The 22,588-nt window shown below is 38.4% G+C and overlaps 2 protein-coding genes across 4 annotated transcripts; one reads left to right on the top strand and one right to left on the bottom strand.

The window, feature by feature from the left end:
* The first annotated feature begins 3,229 nt into the window (after window positions 1-3,229).
* SSB (small RNA binding exonuclease protection factor La) lies at window positions 3,230-16,360 on the top strand. The gene is made up of 12 exons (XM_032408384.1): window positions 3,230-3,377; window positions 5,085-5,159; window positions 8,607-8,710; window positions 8,964-9,138; window positions 10,380-10,487; window positions 10,574-10,674; window positions 11,683-11,754; window positions 12,076-12,118; window positions 12,517-12,657; window positions 13,041-13,227; window positions 13,343-13,474; window positions 14,391-16,360. The coding sequence occupies exons 2-12, from the start codon at window positions 5,094-5,096 to the stop codon at window positions 14,480-14,482; spliced, it is 1,221 nt and encodes a 406-aa protein (XP_032264275.1). The 5' UTR covers window positions 3,230-3,377; window positions 5,085-5,093; the 3' UTR covers window positions 14,483-16,360.
* Window positions 14,507-22,255, bottom strand: METTL5 (methyltransferase like 5). 3 transcript variants are annotated; one of them, XM_032408414.1, is made up of 8 exons: window positions 22,055-22,255; window positions 21,764-21,922; window positions 19,446-19,560; window positions 18,894-19,075; window positions 17,676-17,758; window positions 16,641-16,692; window positions 14,990-15,039; window positions 14,507-14,586 (listed from the first exon to the last, which is right to left on the bottom strand). In XM_032408414.1, exons 2-8 carry the CDS (start codon window positions 21,870-21,872, stop codon window positions 14,548-14,550), a joined length of 630 nt encoding a protein of 209 aa, XP_032264305.1. In that variant the 5' UTR covers window positions 21,873-21,922; window positions 22,055-22,255; the 3' UTR covers window positions 14,507-14,547. The 3 variants fall into 3 exon arrangements, with proteins under 3 accessions (XP_032264305.1, XP_032264290.1, XP_032264297.1); XM_032408399.1 differs by having other exon boundaries at window positions 14,514-14,586; window positions 14,939-15,039; XM_032408406.1 differs by lacking the exon at window positions 14,507-14,586 and having other exon boundaries at window positions 14,880-15,039.
* Window positions 22,256-22,588: the final 333 nt, after the last annotated feature.

Raw genomic sequence — 22,588 nt, 5'->3', positions numbered from 1 at the left:
TAGAGGGAGAAGCAGACTCCCCAATGAACAGGAAGCCCAACACAGGGCTCGATCCCAGGACCCTGGGATCATGACCTGAGCCAAAGGTGGACACTTAACTAACTGAGCCACCTAGGTGCCCTTATTTTTAAAAATTTTTTAATTAATTTATTTTTTAAAGTTCAAGTATAGTTAACATACAGTGTTATATTAGTTTCAGGTGTACAATATAATGATTTAACAATTCTATACATTACTCAGTGCTCATCACTGTACTTTTCTTTCTTTTTTTTCTTTTTTTTAAGGCTTTAATTTAATCTCTACACCCAATGTGGGCCTCAAATTTACAACCTGAAGATCAAGAGTTGCATGCTCTACTGACTGAGCCAGCCAGGTGTGAGAAAGAGAGAGAGCGCTCGAGTGTGCACAAGCCGGGGGAGGGGGGAGAGGAGGGGTGCAGTGGAGGGGTAGAGGTAGAGATTCCCAAGCAGACTCCCTGTTGAGTGTGCAACCCAAGGTGGGGCTTGATGCCATGACCCTGAGATTATGACCTGAGCCAAAATCAAGAGTTGGGCACTCAGTCTACTGAGCCCCCCATGTGTCCCTGTAGCTTTTATTTCTGATTGGTCATGCACTTGGTTTAAAATCAGGGGTCATTTTATTATTACAGAGTAAAGGGAAATCCTATATTGGGGAATAAGTAATAGTTTCTGCCATAATGACAAAAGTGGTTAGGCTGCAGCCCTTCTCAGCAGAATTTGCTCAGTTAATTACTCCTTCTTTGTAACAATCTCCCCTTTTAGCTTTTCTGGTACCATATTTTTCCAGAACATCTCAAGCTGTGCTCATTCTAGCTCGTGTACAGGCTTCTCTTCCTTTATCCAATATCCAAAAAGTTGGATTGCTAGAGTTTCAGTCTTGGACACTCTTATCTTCACGGTCTATACTCTCTCTGAGAGAGCTCATCCAATGCTGTGACTTTAAATGCCTTCTAATTGCTAATAACCCCCAAATTTGTATCTACAACCCTGACTTTCCCTAAGTTCCAAATGCATTTACCAATTGTCTACTTGACATCTCTACCTGGAGGTCTAATAATTCCAAATAGAGTAAGTCTAAATGCTCAAAATAAAATAATACCATTATCCTAGATTAATAGTTCTCAAAATGGGGGAAGGGGCACAGGAATAGCAGTAACCACCTCCTAGTGTTTAGAAATGTGAGTGGGATTTTTCATTGCCACAGTGGCTGGGGATGCTACTTACAGTTCTTCTAAAAGTTTTATTATTTTTTTTAACTCAGCATTATGTTTGTGAATTTCATCAATGTCAATGCATATAGATCTAGTTTGTTTTTTATCACTGTAAAGTTTATTATTTCTTTCTTTAATTACAGCACAATTTAGTTACCCATTCTTTCTTAGTGGAGACTTAGTTGATTTCCAATTCTTTGCATTTATATACCATTCAGCTATGAATATTCTTGCACATGCTTTATTGTGCACAAATGTGAAAATTTCCCTAGAATATATTTTTAGGAGTGGACTTTGGGGCCATCAGTTACACATATCATACACTTTAGCGGATATTATCAAGTTGCTCTCTAAAGTGATAATACTAAATTTATACCCAAAGAGATGATCTTTTAGTATGTTATCCTATAAAGTTAAGCTATGAGAGAGATGGATATCAGCCTGAGAGAAAGTCTTCTTGGTGCTTTATATGAAAAAATGAAGCTACCTGGTGTGCAACCAGGAATCCATTTTCCCCAAAGGGTGGTGGCTGCATGGAGCTTGGCCCATGGAAGAGAGGGGAGGGGGAAGGCAGGGCAGGGAGGAGGGGGAAGGGAGGGGAGGGGAGGAGGAGGGAGGAGGAGGAGGGTGGGAGGGAACGGGGAGGGGAGGGGAGGGAGGAGTAAACCAGATGGGAACACTAACTAAATGTTCTGCAGTTACGGGCAGTTTCTGGCAGTAGACTGTATGCATCCGCTGTTCTACCCAGACACTGTAGGGCACAAATGTGCACTTACATTTGTTTAGGTGCCACTGTCTCTAGGCAGGGTCTGGGTCTTCTTTTTATTCCCAGTGCTAAGCTCCATACCAGGACATTAGTAGGTATGTAATAAACAGTTTGCTGAAAGGATGAGTGGGAGTACTCTGACATACATTTGATGTGTTTTTTTAAATACCTATATTCTCACTGACTTGATCAAAAAGAAAATTAACTTTTTAAATTAAGTCTGGCAGAAAGTAGAGATTAGATAAGCATTTGTTGAGTAAATAAAAGAGAACCTGATTAATTTGAATTTAAATTACCTGAGTATAACTATTAATTTTTTCTTATCGGCTTGATGCAATGTCTGGATTGAATCTATAACTGCATTTCCCCCCCCCCACAAATAAATACATTTGATCTATTTTGGAACTGCCAAAAAGCCCTGAGATCACTTAAAAGGCCATTTCACCAATATCACCTCAAATTTTCAAGAAAACTGAGGGAAAAATAGATGACCTCACCACAAGAAAAAATCCTCTAAGTGACTAAATTATCGTGCAAAAAGTATACTAGTAGAAAAGGGCCCTAGCAGAGGCAATAGATTTCTGCACTAGATGGCATTTTGATCTTCTAAAATCACATTTTTTGTTTTAAATTAACATCATCTGCTCCTCCTGCTTTATGCAGTTCCCAGCAAGGTACATGTTGTATCACGTTTAACGCTCACAAAAACTGTACGAAGAAGGTGGTAGTTATTACTGGCCCCATTTTATACATAAGGGATAGATAAGTTTAGTAACTTGCCTTACGTCATAGCCTGTAAACAGGTGAGCCGTTATTTGAACACAGGCAGATTCCAGATTCCCAGCTCTTAAACGCTCTACTCTATTGTTTTCTCAACTCTAAGATTCCTGAATCTCTGATTTTTAAAAAAATTTCACTTGCCATTTTTTTGAGAACTATCACAACACGATGTAGGTTACATATACATACGGATCATTAAAACAATTTTTTTGGAAAAGTATAATCTGAAAAAAAGCCAAATACTTCATATGCACGAAAAGCGTAAGTAGTATTGGAGATACAAAAGCAGTCCAGAAATGCTTAACAATAAATACCTAACCTAACCCTCTCCAAAGCCCTGCGGGGCACTGGAACCCCACCTCAGCCGCGTGGGGGCGGGACTCCGCGGGCCGTGGGAGTCCGCGGCCGGCGCGCAAGCTCCTAGCGCTGTGCCGTCTCCTGCCTTACCCGAAGCTCCGCCCACGCGGGCCGCGAGGGCTGCCGGGACGGCCCCCATCTTCCTCACGCGCGGTAGGCCAGCCGGCGGCGCTGGAAAGTCGGGACGTTGTTGTGGCTGTTGGTGTTTGTGCGGCGTGGCTTTGTGGGACCGGGACCTTAAAGGTGAGCAACTCTCGGTGGCTGAAGAGAAGAAGTACAAAAGCATCTGCTTTGAGTGGCGACGGCGCATTCCATTTCCTTGTTGCCTCACGCGGGTGCGTCCACTCCTCGGCGTCCGCATGTTCGGGCGAGCGCCGCGTGGGCCGCAGCCCGAGGCGGCGCGCTGGGCTGGGAGCGGAGGGGCGCGTGCCGGGGCGAGGTGCAGACCTGGTCCCTGATGCAGGAGCCGGGCTTTCCCCGCACGAGGCTGGCGCCCAAGCGAGCCAGTGGTTGCTTTGGGACTGGGCTCTGGCGGGTCCTTTGGACGGACGCTGCCCGCATCCCTTCTGCGTCTTTAAGACTTCCTACCTGCCTGCCTTCTGGTGTCGCGGGGGGCAGACGTCTCGGGCCACTGGTTAAGTTTCTGAGGCGGTTGGCGGTAGTTCATCGCCGGAGGCTCCCTTGAATCCTGTGGGACAAACTGGAGGTCGGGGATTGGGGGCCGCAGGTGTTCTCTGGCGTCACTCTGGGGGGGTTTTAGTGTTCCTTATTCACTCACGTCAAGGATTCTGTGCGAAGTGAAAAAGTGTAGGTAATGTTTCACTTCTGGTTGTACACTCTGGAAAAGTATCTCATGAGACGAAGTTCCAAAATTAGGTAGGCCAAAGAAGTCTCGTACGGACCAAACAGTTCTTTTATCTCACTCACCCTTTGCTTTGTAAGGGGCCCTAGATCATGGTAACAATTTAGGAACGTAGGTTGTGGTCGACAAACACTGCATAAACTTGAGTAAATTTTGTAGTGGGATGGCACCATACAAATCCCTATTACAAGAGCTTCCAGTGTGCATCCAGATTATTGCATAGCAATTACAGTTTATAAAGCGATACTTCCAAGAAGTGTACCAAAGATAGTTCACTAGAGTCAACTAATGGCAGATACCCTGATGAGTTCTTATGGATATACTTTTGTAAATGTGGCTAACTGGGTGGTTTAATAGAGCACTGGAGGCAAGTGATTTGAAATCAGAAGACTTGGTTTGTGATCCCTAGCAAACCAATCTCACAACCTTACTTTTTCCTGCAATGCTAATGTCAGGGATGTGAAACAAGAAACTGGCTGTAAGGTTAACCAGTATATTGGTGAATTAGGAGACAAACCCTCAGCTTAACATTATTTTAGTGTCCCCAGATTTTTAAATTATTTTCATGTGTTCCTTAACATACCGCATCTAATCTAACCCTGATGGTTATATTTCATTTTTTCATCCTAAAGTTATGGTACTTAATCTTTGCTGATAACAAATTTTTGGTAAGTCAGTTACTAATTTTAAAAGAACTGCAACCCACACCAAACAAATAGGACTGAGATGCATAAAAATATACTGACAGATGGTGATCTGCTTAAAACTGGAAATGGTAAGTAGTGGAGTTTTTTGCCAAAAGCTTTCTTGATCAGCTAAGTGAAGATAACTACTTGCTTTGTTATAGAGATGGAACAGTGATTTACTGAAAGGGTTGCAGGTTATCTATAGCTTTTCAATTTTCCATTACTTATTCCAACATTTTCTTGTTGAAATTTGAGAATTGAGTAGAGAAATTGAACCTGTGAAATTAAAAATTCTTGATTTTTAAGAAAACAATGTGATACTGATAATTTTAAAACATTCTTCTAATCTTGAGTGTTATGTAAAAATAATAACTCTTTATGCCAATTTGGGAAAATTTACAGATAGCCACAATGGCTGAAAATGGTGATAATGAAAAAATGGCTGCTCTGGAGGCCAAAATCTGTCATCAAATTGAGGTATGGTTCTTACGACATTAAACTGCAAAAATGTGCTCTTTGAAAGGAAATGTAGAGCCTCAAAACAAATACAGAAGGAACATTTAATTTCACTATATTGACCCTTTAAACGTTTCGTGTAAAGTATTAGATATCTGGTTTGTCTTTGATTCTTGGAATTAGATGAACTTAAAATAGTATACAGTTTTGTATTAGCCAATTTATGAAAGCCAAGACCTACAAACATTTCGAAAGGTAACACTACAGACTAGTGTTACCTTTTTGCTTTAGTTTCCTAGTCTATAAATTGAGGATAATAGTAATACTGTCCTCATAAGGTTGTTGGTGAAGATTACATTAGTTAATAAAATGTAAAACATTCAGAAGAGTTTCTGGCACATAAATAAGAGAACATAAAAATATTTTGTAAAGTACCTTCCCTTGTTAAATAACACTTTATCTATTTGAAGGTCCTAATAGGTTTTTCTGCCCAGTTAAGCAGACTGTTCTACAGTTGTCTTAGCATTTTTTTTTTTTTTTACCTTAGGTATTCTATTTAAATGGAAGCTTTACAGTGTCAATAATGGCTGCATGGGAAATTTTCGCTTAATGTTTTCTGTTCTTACTAAGGAACTTCAGATCATATTATTTAGTGGTTTTGGAAGTTATCAGAACTTTTTTCTAAAGTTGCACTTCTCCGCCATTTAAAATGTCCTGTGCTACAACTTTTTGTACTAATTTAATTATAATTGTGAAGAAAAATTACAAACTATTCATTTAATATTTAGAACTGTACAAAGCTGTATATAGACCAAGTTAGTAATGTCCCTTTCACAATCTGCCACCTCTCAAATTCTACCCTTCTGAAGTAATCAAAGTCAAGAGCTTGGTGAATACCCTTTCACACTTTGTGGTCAGTGCTCACACTAACATAATTTTTATTTCCTTCCCTTTCTCCCATCAAACATGGGATGCATTTTGGGAGAGTAAAGTTTTATGTCATCAGTAATTTACCCAATTCCCTATTTGATTTGTAGGGTATTTCTAATTTTTTAGCTGTAACAGTTCCATGATGAATATCTATCTTCTTTCTTTCTTTCTTTTTTCTTTCTTTTCTTTCTATCTTCTTTCTTTCTTTCTTTCGCTTTAAAAATCAGCAAATCACTATTTTTATTGGCATGTTTCCCTACTTCGGCCTTAAGATTAGCTTAACACAGAAAAGTTTAATTCACCATCCAATTTTACATTAGCATTTTTCTCTTCACTTCTTTTTTTATTAGTTTCTTTTTTAAATATAAATTCAATTAATTAGCATATAGTATATTAATAGTTTCAGAGGTAGAGTTCAGTGATTCATCAGTTGTATATAACACCCAGTGCTCATTACATCATGTGCCCTCCTTAATGTCCATCACCCAATTACTCCATCCCTCCAGCAACCCTCAGTTTGTTTCCTATGGTTAAGAGTCTTTTCTGGTTTGTCTCCCTCTCTGATTACATCTTGTTTTATTTTTCCCTCCCTCTATTTTCCTCTGTTTTGTTTCTTAAATTCCACGTAGGAGTGAGTCATATAATAATGGTCTTTCTCTGATTAACTTACTTCGCTTAGCATAATACCCTCTAGTTCCATTCACAGCGTTGCAAATGGAAAGATTTCATTTTTTTTTTTTTGATGGCCGAGTAGTATTCCATTGTATATAATACACTACATCTTCTTTATCCATTCATCCGTCAATGGACATCTGGGCTCTTTCCATAGTTTGGCTATTGTGGACATTGCTGCTATATACATTGGGGTGCAGGTGCCCCTTTGGATCACTACATTTGTATCCTTTGGGTAAATACCTGGTAGTGCAATTGCTGGGTCATAGGGTAGCTCTATTTTTAACTTCTTGGGGAACCTCCATACTGTTTTCCAGAGTGGCTATACCAGCTTGCATTCCCACCAGCAGTGTAAGAGGGCTCCCCTTTCTCCACACCCTCGCCAACATCTGTCCTTTCCTGACTTGTTAATTTTAGCCATTCTGGTGTGAGGTGGTATCTCATTGTGGTTTTGATTTGTATTTCCCTGATGCCGAGTGATGTGGAGCATTTTTTCGTGTGCCTGTTGGCCATTTGTATGTCGTCTTTGGAGAAATGTCTGTTCCTGTCTTCTGCCCATTTCTTGATTGGATTATTTGTTCTTTGGGTGCTAAGTTTGGTAAGTTCTTTATAGATTTTGGATACTAGCCCTTTATCTGATAAGACATTTGCAAATATCTTCTCCTATTCTCTCGGTTGTCTTTTGGTTTTGTTGACTGTTTCCTTTGCTGTGCAAAAGCTTTTTATCTTGACGAAGTCCGAATAGTTCATTTTTGCCTTTATTTCCCTTGCCTGTGGAGATGTAGACAGCAAGAAGTTGGTGCAGCTGAAGTCACAGAGGTTGCTACCTGTGTTCTCTAGGATTTTGATGGATTCCTGTCTCACATTTAGGTCTTTCATCCATTTTGAGTCTATTTTTGTGTATGGTGTAAGAAAATGGTCCATTTTCATTCTTCTGCATGTGGCTGTCCAATTCATGTTTACTATCTTTATATAAAAACCTTAGTAAACATGTTTACTGATTTAAGATAAAATCCCTTAGGAAAAGATGTACCGGCTCAAGGGTTATGCACATTTTTAAAAACCTTTGATACTTACTGCCAGTTTACATGTCCTGCATGACCATTTCTCTGTGTTGAGGCCAATACTAGGTATTCTTGTTTTTAGAATTTTGGCCAGTTTGTTAGGTGAAAAATGCTATTTCATTGCTTTAAGTTACATTTCTTTGATTAATAATGAAGTTCAACTTTTATATGTTTATATTACATTCTTATTTTTAGTAATTTTTTTGATGTCCTTTACCCATTTTTCTATTGGGGCTTTCAGGGTTTTTTCTTCTCTCTTGATTTATAAGAATTATTAACAAACTTCTTTGTTATTTGTCTTTTATTTTTTTGTTACTTTTGGCATTCCAAGTAGTCACACCTGAGTCTTTTCATGTATAGTTTTTTTTGTTTTTGTCTTTTTTTGCTTTTGTAGTGAGAGAGTGCCTTTATGCTTAAATTAGATAAACGCTCAGATATTTTTTAATTTGTAAAAATTAGAGTGATTAATCGATGTATTCCAGTTCTTTTTAACAGTCTGTTCTTTACACACTGATTTGAAACAAGAGGCCTCTCACATACTAAGTCCTTAACTATGTTTTTATTTTAATACTTGATAGTCTATTGACATATCTGCTAATTGTGTTGTTTCAGTAATCAATTTTTAGTTTTATCTTTCTGCTAATTTGTATTATAAATGTTTCACTATCATGTATTTAGGAGAAAATGTTTATTGCATGTATTTTTGAAAGAATAGAACATGGTGATGTAATGGTAATTAAAAACTCCAGGAATAGAGTCATTATTGTACAGTGCTCTGAAATATAATGTTATTATCTTGCAGTATTATTTTGGTGACTTCAATTTGCCACGAGACAAATTTTTAAAGGAACAGATCAAACTGGATGAAGGCTGGGTACCTTTGGAGATAATGATAAAATTCAATAGGTAAAACCTTTATTATTATTTTATTTTATTTATTATTATTTTGTAAGTAGACTCCACACCCAGTGTAGAGCCCAATACAGGGCTTGAACTCACAACCCTGACATCAAGACCTGAGCTGAGATCGAGAATCAGATGCTTAACCAACTGAGCCACCCAGGCACCCCAGTAAAAACCTTTTTTAAATCATCTTTAGATTTTTCTGTAAACAAGTGCTACCACTAAGTTTTACAGTGCTTAAATATATATTCTTCAGGTTAAACCGTCTAACAACAGACTTTAATGTAATAGTGGAAGCATTGAGCAAGTCAAAGGCTGAACTCATGGAAATAAGTGAAGATAAAACTAAAATCAGAAGATCTCCAAGCAAACCCCTCCCTGAAGTGACTGATGAATATAAGAATGATGTAAAAAACAGATCTGTTTATATTGTAAGTGGGCCTTTAACACATTTAATTATATCTTAAATATCTTAATTTAGGAAAAAACATAGTGGATAAGAATAAGGACTCAGGAATCATAGCTTTACCACTTACTGTATGTTCTTGGGCAATGTTCTTTTTTTTTTTTAAGATTTTATTTATTTATTTGACAGAGACACAGCGAGAGAGGGAACACAAGCAGGGGGAGTAGGAGAGGGAGAAACAGGCTTCCCGCGGAGCAGAGAGCCCGATGTGGGGCTCGATCCCAGGACCTGAGACCATGACCTGAGCCGAAGGCAGATGCCTAACGACTGAACCACTCAGGCGCCCCTTCTTGGGCAGTGTTCTTAACCTGCCTAAGCCTTATCTTCATAAATGGGGATAATATTTTTTACTTTATAGAACTTTTGTGAGAATTAATAGAAAACCCATATAACATTGTACAAAATCTTGGGCATGTTGTAAGCACCCAGTGCCTATCAACTTCTTATTTGTCAATAGCTAAACTTGATAGTAATTTTTAGTATATGAATTTTTTAAGTAGTTTTTTTTTTTTTTTTTTAAGATTTTATTTATTGGCGAGAGAGAGAATGAGACAGAGAGCATGAGAGGGAGGAGGGTCAGAGGGAGAAGCAGACTCCCCGCTGAGCAGGGAGCCCGATGTGGGACTCGATCCCGGGACTCCAGGATCATGACCCGAGCCGAAGGCAGTCGCTTAACCAACTGAGCCACCCAGGCGCCCCTTAAGTAGATTTTTTTTATTCAGGAAAATTTAAGACCTGCAAAGGTCAATTGACTATATAATGTACCATTATCCACCTTCAACAGTTAACACATGATTGATCTAGTTTTATCTCTGCCCCAAGTGAATTATTTTGAAGATTTTATTTATTTATGTGAGAGAGAGTGATACTTGAGAGAATGAGGGAGAGAGAGGAGCAGGGGGAGGGGCAGAGGGAAAGATTCCCAGGACCCCAGGATCATGACCTGAGCTGAAGGTAGATGTCTTCCTGACTGAGCCACCCTGGCGCCCCCCAAGTGGATTACTTTGAAGCAAATTCCAAATGAGTCACTTTTATTGGACTAGAGAACAGTGGCTCAGCTCTTAACCAGAGCTGTTAAACATTTAAGAGACAGAGATATAGATAGATGTGTATATCCTGCCTTGGTTTCAAGACAAAATGAATCAGAATTTCTGATAAATTGTTTACCTGAGAAGGCATATGTATATTTCTTTCTACTCTTCACAGAAAGGCTTCCCAACTGATGCAACCCTTGATGACATAAAAGAATGGTTAGAAGATAAAGGTCAAGTACTAAATATTCAGATGAGAAGAACATTACACAAAGCATTTAAGGTATGGTTGTATGATGTTACAGACTTTTCCTAGTTGAAAAATATATGGGACATTTTTAAAAAAGAGTTTTCTTCCCCTTTTAATAGGGATCAATATTTGCTGTGTTTGATAGTATTGAATCTGCTAAGAAGTTTGTTGACACCCCTGGCCAGAAGTATAAAGATATAGACCTGCTAATACTTTTCAAGTAAGTCTTTATGCTGATGTTTCTTTTGGCCACTTAGTTATATGGAATTGACACACTGGGATACAGAATATGGAATGGCATCCTCTGTAAGGACAGTATTTTTAGTATCCTTGGGCATTCTTTGATAAACACTTGAAATTTGCTTAGTGGAAACTACTAGTCCTTTGAGACCTTAAGAAGTTTTTTAATACCTTTTCACGATTAACAGTTAATAAAGGTTAAGTTTTGGGAGTTTTTTTTGCATCTAATACATATAATCAAGCTAGACGGTGAAATTTGGCCTTTTGTGTGGTTAGAGAATCAATCCCTGTCCAATTTCCAGTCTGTTCTTATTTCTCATAGTCTATATATACCTACATTTGTTTAGTACAAAGGATTATTTAATACAGATTTGGACCACATTCTTTAGTGTGTATGTATGTGTCCAAAATTAGAACAAACCAGAGCATTTTTATGATAAAGTTAGGCCATTGTCCCCTACTTTCACATTATGTAATCTTCGAAGTGCCATGTACTAAACCTGATGGACTTAGAGATGTACTGTGATGAATCGTGTAATTTTAACTCTCAAAAGTATTTTTTAACATGATTTTCATAATTGCTCTTATTCTTGAGTTTCAGAGATTATAGAATTTTCTCCTTTTGTGAAAGTAACACTATAGAAAATTCTATGAGAAGTTATTTACAGAAGTCCTGGTTTACTTTTTTTCCCTATACATGAATGATAAAATCAATGAGATTGGTATGGACATCAGGTTTCTTTTTGTTTTGAAATTAGATAGTAGTGATGGTTGTACAATTCTGAATATACTAAAAACCACTGAGGTGTATGCTTTTAAAAGGTATACGTTTTATGAAATGTGAATTGTTTTTAGTAAAACTGTTATTAAATAACTTCCTTGGCATCTTTTGAATTTAATATTCCTTCCTGTGCTTAAATCATTCAAAATAATTTGCTGTCTTATTTTTGTTCTCATGATCTCAGCCCCTGTATTTTGTGTTCTTTAGGGAAGATTACTTTGCAAAAAAAAATGAAGAAAGAAAGCAAAATAAAGTGGAAGCTAAATTACGAGCTAAACAGTAAGTACGTTGAGCCAGTCATTTTAATTCCTTAAAGCTTTAACAGGGATAGAGTTAGTGGTTCTGGGAAGTGGAGCTTGATGATGAGTTTTGAAATGAGTAGCAGTAGGCTTTTCTTTTGCTCCTGAAACATTAAGATCTTAAGCTGCCTTGATAATCTGGGGGCCACATTGTGTTGCACTCTAGCCATGAGCAATCAGAAAACCTAACGACTGGCTTTGGTTATTCAGCAATGTGTGATCATGATCAAAGTTAACTTTATCAGGATTTAATTATCTCATACAGTAAATGGAAACATTCTAATTAACATTTCTTTTGTAGAGAGCAAGAAGAAAAACAAAAGTTAGCAGAAAATGCTGAAATGGTAAGTATATATCATTGGTACCCAAAGCTATATTTCAAATTTATGAGAATAAAAAGTGAGGACTTTTTGAAGCAAATACGTGAGCAAGTCTGTAGTTGTCATTGTATTAAAGTCATAGCCTAAATATTGCTTAAAATCATTACCTATCCAGAGAATAACTTAGTAACTAGATTTATATAATTAATACATATAGTAAATATTACTTGTTGAAGAAATTAAGTAAGTTAAAATCAGAAGCCATTGTAGAACAAGGGATGACACAGGAAAATGCACTAACTGTTAAACTACTTTAAAATAGTATCTAGCTTTTTCCATGTATTAGGTATAGAGTGATTTAAGCCATTTCTGGTTTGTGGTTGCTTTTAAGAAACTTTTTATTGCTTTGTATGTTTTTATAGAAATCTCTGGAAGAAAAGATTGGCTGCTTGCTGAAATTTTCAGGAGACTTAGATGATCAGACCTGTAGAGAAGATTTGCACATCCTTTTCTCAAGTCATGGTGAAATAAAATGGATAGACTTTGTCAGAGGAGCAAAAGAGGTTTGGAAACATTCGTATGCTTTTTAGCAATTAGTTTAAAAATCCATAGAAACTTAACTTTTAGAAGACAACATTAGTAGAAACAAAACAATTTTTTTTATTAATGTGTTTATGAAATAGTTTTTACTTGGTTATTTACTTTCCATTTTGTTATTGCCATCACTGGATGTAAGTCTGATATTTTCTGAATTATGCTATGAATAACTGTTGGTATTAGTGACTGCAAGTTTTGTGGTAACTTCCTGAAGTTCAGTTATAATTCATTGAAATTGATAATGACAGAGAAGGTTTGCAGGGTAGGAAAAATTTTTGAGTGAAGGAATTAACTATGGAACTAAAAAAAAACTTAAGGTTGTGGCTTTCATTGTCTGTCTTTGGTATAGGGGATAATTCTTTTTAAAGAAAAAGCTAAGGAAGCACTGGATAAAGCCAAAGATGCAAATAGTGGTAACCTACAATTAAGGAACAAAGAAGTGACGTGGGAAGTACTAGAAGGAGACGTGGAAAAGGAAGCACTGAAAAAAATCATAGAAGATCAACAAGAATCTCTAAACAAATGGAAATCAAAAGGTCATTAGTTCTATTTGTCTTTGACCATTGGTTATTTTAACTCATTTGCTTGTTCAGAGACAGTGAAAAGAGATTTAAAACATTTCTTATGGATTTCTCAATTATGTTTCTATAGGTCGCAGATTTAAAGGAAAAGGAAAGGGAAATAAAGCTGCCCAGACTGGGTCTGCTAAAGGAAAAGTACAGTTTCAGGGCAAGAAAACTAAATTTGACAGTGATGATGAACATGATCAAGATGGTGCATCTGGTAAGTTTTTCTAAGTCCTTTGGTACTTTCATGAGAAATTATTTGTAGGAAAGAACAGTAGTGTGGTTTTTCACCTTCTGTATAAGTGACATTCTTGGACTATGATTTATACAAGTTATACAGCTTTACAAGTGGAAAACAAAGATGTTTGGAAGGTAAGCTTAGAGAGCAGAAGATCTGTACTAAAAGGAAAGCCTTCTCATTGGTGTTGGGAAGTTGTTGCTTTTTAAATTTTTACTTATTTATTTATTTTTTAAAGATTTTATTTACTTATTTGACAGCGAGCACAGCAGGGGGAGCAGCAGGCAGAGGGAGAGGGAGAAGCAGGCTCGTGGAGCAGGGAGACCGATTCAGGACCCGATCCCAGGACTCCGGGATCATGACCTGAGCTGAAGGCAGACACCTAACAACTGAGCCACCCAGGCGCCCCAGTTGTTGTTTATTTTATTTTTTTAAATTTTATTTATTTATTTGACAGAGAGAGACACAGCGAGAGAGGGAACACAAGCAGGGGGAGTGGGAGAACGAGAAGCAGGCTTCCCGCTGAGCAGGGAGCCCGATGCGGGGCTCGATCCCATGACCCTGGGATCATGACCTGAGCCGAAGGCAGACGCTTAACCGACTGAGCCACCCAGGCGCCCCAGTTGTTGCTTTTTTAAAAAAAGATTTTATTTGAAAGAGGAGAGCAAGCATGAGTGGGGGGATGGGCAGAGGCAGAGGGAGCAGCACACTCCCCACTAAGCAGGGAGCTTGGGATTGTGACCTGAGCCTAAGGCAGACACTTAACCCGACTGAGCCACTCAGGCGCCCCAGGAAGTTGTTGCTTTTTAAACAGAATTATTTTTGTTAATTATGCTCAATATTAAAAGAGTAATGCTTATCTAGTGAACTTAACAAAAATTCTGTTACTGTATAGGACCAGTAAAAAGAGCAAGAGAAGAAACAGACAAAGAAGAAGAACCTACACCAAAACAACAGAAAACAGAAAATGGTGCTGGAGACCAGTAGTTTAGTGAAAAAAATTTTTTATTCATCTTACTTAGGTTTTAAGCTGCTTTTGTCTTTAGAGGCTTTTAAAAAGAAAACCGAATTAGATCCACTTCAATATCAACCTGTAAGAAAGGAAATTTTTTTGTTGTTTAACTTGTCTTTTTTTGTTATCCAAATGAAGATTTTTTTAAATGTATAGTTCTGTTTTGTGTTATTTCAAATGATTCAAATATCAAAAGACTCTTCCACTAAATTGCCTTTGTAATATGAAAATGTATTAGTACAAACTAATAAAATATGTACTATATAAAAAGAGCAAAAACTTAGTTTTTTTATTTTTGTGCCTAAAGCATTTGAGAAAGAATATCTTACACCAGAATATCGGCTGTTATGCCATCGATAATTATTCTCCCTCCTAGGCTAGCGTTCTGTATTTACTCAGGCAACTTGATAACATTGGAAATAATTACTTACTGAAAAGTTCTTCAGTACTGAATGTAGGTAGGCCAGAATTAAGAGACTTACTGATTTCTTTTTATGAAATTTGTATGATGCTGGCAGGTCATATCGCAGCTCTATAAAACAAAAGCCATCTAAGAATAAAAATTCATTTGCTATCCCTGATATACATACATACATATGTAAATTAAAACAGAATTAAGGAAGTACTTAACCTTGGTAAGCAAAACACTTCAGACCTGTCACTTTAACTTATCCAAAGACTGACTTTATATTCCCAAGATTAGCCATGGCTGAGGTTGGTGTTTCTGCTATTTTAGTCATTTATGCCAAAATTTGAGGTTATGGGGAAGAATTTGAAAGGATAACAATTGGATAGAAGATGATAGTACCTTTCTAATTTCCTAATAATCTATAGCTAGCAATCATAATAATCATGCTTATTTTTTAAAATTTCTTGTCTGGATTTTAATATTGGTAGTAAGTAGCTAATTATTTTCCTATTAAGCTCTCAAGTGAAATACATTTTTCTTACTCTAAGAAATTATATAGGTTCTCTAAGCTTACTCATCAATTTTGAGGGATGGCAATAGACTGCCTATCCTTCATATTTTGCAACATAAATTATAGGTTACAGCTCTCAAATTTCAATGTGTAATCAAATCACCTTCAAATAAATCTTTTTAAAATGTGTATTATAACTTAGTAAGTCTGGGTAGATCCTGAAATTCTGCAAGTCTCATCTCCCAAGGGATGTCAATACTGATGGTCTGAGGACCACATGTGGAGTAGCAAGGCACTGGCTTGGTATACTTGGAATTGTTCTAAGTTGATGTTATAATACCTTAAACTAGGTAAGGAATGACAATACTGGATAAATAGGACTGACACAGACTTTTCCACATTACATTACTATGAATAGGACTAGTTACATGGTTAACACCACAGTGCTAATCCTAGTCACTTTATTATCAAGTAAAGAACATTTCCCCCTTACTGTACTTCAGCCTTCAGAATTATTTGGATTATCGTTAGCTTCTAGTGATGTTTTTCCCATTTTGATGTTTGTGAATATTACCCAATTTGCTAATAAAAATGTATCAAACATTAACTTACAGTGTGGAAGATTATATCCTATCCCCCACTAAAAGAAAAAAGCTTCATGTTGTCTGACTCCAGGGACAATTAGAAAATTGAAATGGAAAGGCAGGCAGGCATGATCTGGTGGTATTTTCCATCACTCCCAAGCCCAAGCTCTACCATCACTATGATGCTATATATTGTTCTGTCTGAGCCTGGAGTGACCAAATAGTTGGGTGCTATTAGGAATTTTCAGCAAAATGCATAAATTGGATTGTCTTAGGCAAACACTGATACCCTGTCTTCATTTCCAGTCCATTCATTACCAACCCCTCACATTTTGTCAAACTGAAAACTTTTTTTTTTTTTTTAAGATTTTATTTATTAGCACACAAGATGGGGGGAGAGGCAGAGGGAGAGGGAGAAGCAGACTCCCCCTGAGCAGGGGCTCGATCCCAGGACTCTGGGATCATGACCTGAGCCGAAGGCAGCCGCTTAACTGTGCCACCCAGGTGCCCCTAAAAACATGTTCTATGGCATCTTAGCACCTATAAAATTCTGGTTGGGCTAATGTATTATTGACCTTAAGTAATTAGGGTTTAGATGTATTTTGTGAGAAACTTAAAAATTGTCTTACCTGCAATAATATCTATCTTGATTTTCCATTCTGCAGCTTTCTTTTGAATATGCTGAAGATAACAACATGTTAATATGAGCTGATTTTTTTTTTTAAGATTTTATTTATTTGACAGAGACACAGCGAGAGAAGGAACACAAGCAGGGGGAGTGGGAGAGGGAGAAGCAGTCTTCCTGCTCAGCAGGGAGCCCTATGTGGGGCTCGATCCTAGGACCCTGGGACCATGACCTGAGCCGAATCGAAGGCAGATGCTTAATAACTGAGCCACCCGGGCACCCCAATGTGAGCTGATTTTTAAAATAATTTTTTGAGACTTGCTTTTTGGCTAATACTTCATATTAAGTTTTTAAGCTTTTAAAATTTCATTAGAATTTAGACTCTTAAAAAATTTTCAACTGGACTGGTTTTGAAAGTAAGAAACCAGGCCATTTCAATTATAAGAGTACAGGTGAGTTATATATATAGGTGATGAAGCTGAAAAATACCTAGACCAAGATAACACAGGGAAGTGGTAGTTTGGATTTGAACCTCAGCAGTCCGGCTCTGCAGTGTGTGTCCTTAGTTACTATTTTATTGACAAAAAATATACCCAGTTTTCTAGAATATATCTTCTACACCCCCATATGTTACATTGCTGGCAAGAATAATGGAAGCAGAGGTTCTGAACTCAGATCAGTTTATTTAGCTCCAGGCTCAGTGTTCTTAAAAATCAGGTCTTACTGCCTCCCTTATGCACACAAAGCCACAAAGGGACAATGGGACTACCAGGAGTTAGGCAAACTAGGATATATTGTAACCTTAGATATACCACACTTCTCTACTGAATTGTAGTCTCTCCTGGTAACAGTTCCTGCCTGAGCAAATCTTTGACAAAAGAAGTTATATAGGCTGGAAGAAAACTAGTCACAAATGCTAGCTAGTTAGAGGGAAAATTGTTTCTAAGTGCCAGATGTTTAAAAAGTAATTAGTATTCACAGCAAATCCTTAAAACACTGTCATGAATTTTGAAGTAATATCGTGATGATTTGAACTTACATCTCTAGTGGAGGATTTGTGTAAAGAGTATACTGCTGTTCTTGCCATTTCCAAAGCAGTCTTCAGAAATGCCATATCTGTCCCTGTTAAGAGTAGAAAAAGCTCATATTTACTTAAATGTATATACCTGTTATCAAAACAATATTAAATGAATACCAGGTATTTAAAAACTTTTTCCCCAAATTCCAAAATAGACACTTGATATTCTTCCTGCCAAAAGACAAGATACAAAAAAGTAAAATATAGGGGCGTCTGGGTGGCTCAATCAGTTAAGCGTCTGCCTTCGGCTCAGGTCACGATCCCAGAATCCTGGGATTGAGTCCTGTATCGAATCTGGCTCCCTGCTCAGTGGGGAACCTGCTTCGTCCTCTCCCTCTGCCCCCTCTCCCCCAGTTCATGCTCTATCTCAAATAAATAAATTAAAAAGAAAAGTAAAATATTTATCTTTTAAGGTTGATAGAATGAAACCAGAATTATACTATCTTCTTTAAATAAGGCAAAAGTAAAAATTTTAATGTTCCAAATTAACAACTCTCAAGGGAGAAGAGAACAGGTAGCATAGTAATCAGAATCAGGCAGAGGATGGAGGGAGAACTCTTTAAATTATTTATGTCTTCGGGGTGCTTGGGTGGCTTAGTTAAGTGTCTGCCTTGGGCTCAGGTCATGATCCGCAGGTCCTGGGATTGAGCCGGGGCCAGCTCCCCACTCAGCAGGGAGTCTGCTTCTCCGTCTGTCCCTCCCTTGACCCCCCCCCCATAGCTTTCTCAAATAAATGAATAAAATCTTAAAAAAATAAACTGTTCATGTCTTTTCTTCTCACAGACTTTCTATCCTCCTTGCCTATAGCGTACACAAGATAAATAGCCACAGTGAGTCACTATTACTAATGAACACATGTTGAAACCCTCGGTGTGTTAAGACATTAAAAAGAGGTTCTAAAAGTATAAAATCCTTTACAGAATTATAAGGGTTAGGTAAATCATTTTTGACAGTGAAGTATAAATGGTAAATTAATAAGACTATTCACTTAGTACAAATAGGTGAAAACAGAGTGAAAAATTGAATTTCTAAACAAACTGAAATTGTAGTAATTACACAGGTAAGAGATTGTTTATTTAATGAACAGTGATAAAATCATTTAACCCAAACAATAAGAAAATGACTTTTAAAACTTGCTTTTCTACACATATATCAGTACACCTGAGTCTTTTTACTAACCTTTATTATTTTTGGTCCCAAAGGGAGGATTCATAATTACCGTATCAAATGACTTGGACATTCTGTTAGATAATGAGCACACATCACATTGAACCATGTCAACATTTGTTAACTCAAACTCTTCCACATTCCTATTAAATACTTCCAATGCATCTTCATCTATGTCAAATCCAACACACAACCTATAAATACAGAACACACATAAAGAATGACTACTTTCAGTTCCCAAATCAAAACAATAACAAAATCAAAACCATATACCTTTTTAACCCAACTGGCAAAGTAAGAGTGAATGTTGCCTTTCAACAGCATGATTTCCCAACCTGGCAAGGGTTGGAAATTCAGGTGTGTATAAAAGGGAGGCATCTGATAGCTGCTGTTAATGTTTTGTTTTTTGTTTTACTGTTCTGCTCATTCAAAATGTACTCAGTATCAGATTCTTGCTCCCCTCATCTCATACTGTAGAGTCCCATAAATCTAATTCAATTAATCCTATTTATGTTTCTTATTCAGGCCACCCTATACCCAGACATTATATACAGGATCACCTACCCTGCTCCTAACATTGCAGTTCCGATGCTAAGAACTCCACAACCACATCCTAGATCTGCAACCACTTTATTTTCAATGTCATCATATGTATTATGGATTGTATAGAGCATACATGCTAAAAAATCAAAAAACATATTAGGGAATAAGAGCAAGTTGATGACCAAAATCCAGTTCATGTAAATGACTAATGCAATTTCTTATCTTGCATTATTCCTCCCCCAAATGGTGTTCCAGATTATTAAAACAACAATAACAACAACAACAAAAACCATAAGGTATAATATCTTGGTATTAGTAAGAGGCCCCACAAGGAACAATAACACACACCAGTGGTTCCCAAAAACTACTCTGGTGACAATGCCAAGAATGACAAAAATTTTGAAATAAAATGAGAAAAATAAGGTTAAAATGTTTTTTTCCTCAGCCTGTTCAAAATTCAAAATTGCCACACACACATATACATCAGTTCTTTCTTTGATGTTGAAATATTTTTGCAAGGATGGTAAGAGTAAATAGGTTTTAAAAATACCTTTCCTTGTCAAAATATAAACTTGGCAACCCTGTATCAGTCAGTCCCCCAAAATTGTTTTGAAATTTTACTGATCTGTGAAATCTGTAAGTCTGGGAACCACTAATATTGAACAAGCATTAACATTAAAAAGGCCCAGAACTTTTTGACAAGTTTGTCACCAGAACACAGGTACCCTAAGTACAAGCTAGAATGGGAGAAGTCCTATATCCACAATACAGCCTTTAGACAGATACACTCATGATCTACAGACACATATATTCATAATCTAATGAGAACTGAGGAGCAGAGCAGAAACTGCTGAGATCAGAAAGGGTTCTTTCAAATACACAAAGGTCTGGGATATATACTAAAGGTTAAGCATGAATTAAACCACTGATCTCTCCCTGTGGATATGTGAACCAGCAAGAACTACTGGCCATCACTGAAGCCCTAGTACCCAGAGGTTTTATCAAAAACACAATTAGGGGCACCTGGCTGGCTCAGCTGGTGGAGCATGCGACTCTCAATCTCAGGGTTGTGAGTTCGGGCCCCACACTGGGTTTAGAGATTACTTAAAAATAAAATCTTAAAAAAAAAAAAACAACTCCACACAATTAGAGGGATATCTCAGTCTGACTGCTATCCCAATTACTGCTACCGGTGTTAGTGACTTTGAAGCTGGTATCTCAAAGAATTAGCACATCCAAGTGCATGTTACACCCTGGGTATGAGCAATGGATATTTTTTTTTTAAAGATTTTATTTATTTATTTGAGAGAGAGAATGAGATAGAGAGAGAGCATGAGAGGGGGGAGGGTCAGAGGGAGAAGCAGACTCCCCGCTGAGCAGGGAGCCCGATGCGGGACTCGATCCTGGGACTCCAGGATCATGACCTGAGCCGAAGGCAGTCGCTTAACCAACTGAGCCACCCAGGCGCCCGAGCAATGGATATTTTTAAAAAATTAGACTTCACTAAGAAACCCTATAGCCAGAATACACTAGAGAAGTCATCTAAATTGAGAAAACAGGTCTTAACCCAGACACAGTTTTGTGCCAATTTTTGGTTGGAATTATGATAATATGTTGGTGTTAAGTGCAGGTATATACTTTCATTGGCTGCTTAGAAACAGAACTATGTTGAAGCTGGGAGGGATTCCCAAATTAATTTTCCCAAGACTCCTCAATGACTTTGGCAATGTTTACTAAATATGGTTTTTCCTGGGTTGTCTCCTGCACTCCCAGTATCGATCCCTTGCATCAAGCAACACTGATGACTCTCAGATCACTAAAAACTGAAACGCATCCTCATCTTTATAGCACCTATTCTGGATTTGTTAAAACGCAGTCCTTTGGCTACCAACTCTAGTATTCATTCTAGGGCGAGTATAGCACAGGAATTCTTGCACTTGCAATTCGTTGCAATAGAAAATTGATCCTTACTTAGCAAATGTGTACTGAGCTCCTAACTAGTATCAGGAACTCTTCTAGACACGGAATTCTGTGAGCACGACCGACAAATTCTTTGCCCTTAAGGAGTTTATAGTGTAATGAGAGAAACAAACACATTAAAATGATGTCTTACAGTGTTAAGAGGTATGCAGAAAACCAAGCAGTCAAACAATAAAGTGGGGGGGGGACGACTGTCTTTAGCTGCGGTGTCAAGGAAGTCGTCTCTAACGTGGTATGTAATCTCAGAGCAGAATTCCTCTAGACGTTCTTTGTATTCAAATAACTGTTCTATTTTCATTATGGAGTAAGTAGATAGGACAAACCCGGGGCAGCAAAGACGTGGTCACCAGCCGCCCTACCTGCAATGTGCGGCCTGGTTGGATACTGTTCTAGAAGTAACTTGGGCTTTTCGAATCCATCCACTTGTTGCAGGCGACTTTCTAGTTCCTTAAGCCTTAACTTCTTCATTTTTTTTTTTTTTTTTAAGTGTGAGTTCGCCGGATTTAACGGCACTGGATCTGCAGAGAAACCCATTTAACCTGCATCTCCCCCCGTTGCCCCCCCCCCCGAGTCCACCCCCACCCCACCCCACCCCTTTTCCAGCGCCACTGGCCGGGGCCGGGCTGGGGAGGCAGGAGCGAAGGGCACACCTAGCCCAGGCTCTTCCTGCTTTCCTTCCAGCTCCAGCAGCGGGCGGAGTCTTCCGCCAGCCTTCGACCCGCCTCCAGGATATACTGTGCCGGTCTCGGGCTTCTCAGATACCCGAGGCGGCCCCGGCCTGGCCTGCAGCCGACCGAAGATTCTTCCAGCGGCGTCCGGGTACTTCAGGAGACTGCTGGCGCCGGGACCGGGACCGGGGCCGGAAGCGCTGCTACGCACGCGCGCTCGTGTCCGCTGCCCAGGAGCCCCGCGCGGAGCTGCAACCGCGGCCCCGCGCACAGGTTCCGCCGGCTACCCTGGAGCGTCATCCACTCCTATCCCCGCCGGGTTCTCACGACCGGTAGTACCCTCGCTTCTCGAAGCTACGGAACCGCCTCCCACCGCCTGTCACAGCGCCCAAACCCTGTAGCTTTCTTTGAGTACCTGCAGGCCCTCAAAGAATGGGGGAAGAAAGAAGGTGAAAGTGAGGGTAAAAGTCGCGGTCACTTGGTGTTAATGCCTGGTGTGGCTCTTTCTGTCTCCGG

Source organism: Phoca vitulina, unplaced genomic scaffold (genome assembly GCF_004348235.1).
Source record: "Phoca vitulina isolate PV1807 unplaced genomic scaffold, GSC_HSeal_1.0 scaffold1, whole genome shotgun sequence".
Taxonomy (NCBI): domain Eukaryota; kingdom Metazoa; phylum Chordata; class Mammalia; order Carnivora; family Phocidae; genus Phoca; species Phoca vitulina.
This window is presented reverse-complemented; position numbering and strand designations above follow the sequence as displayed.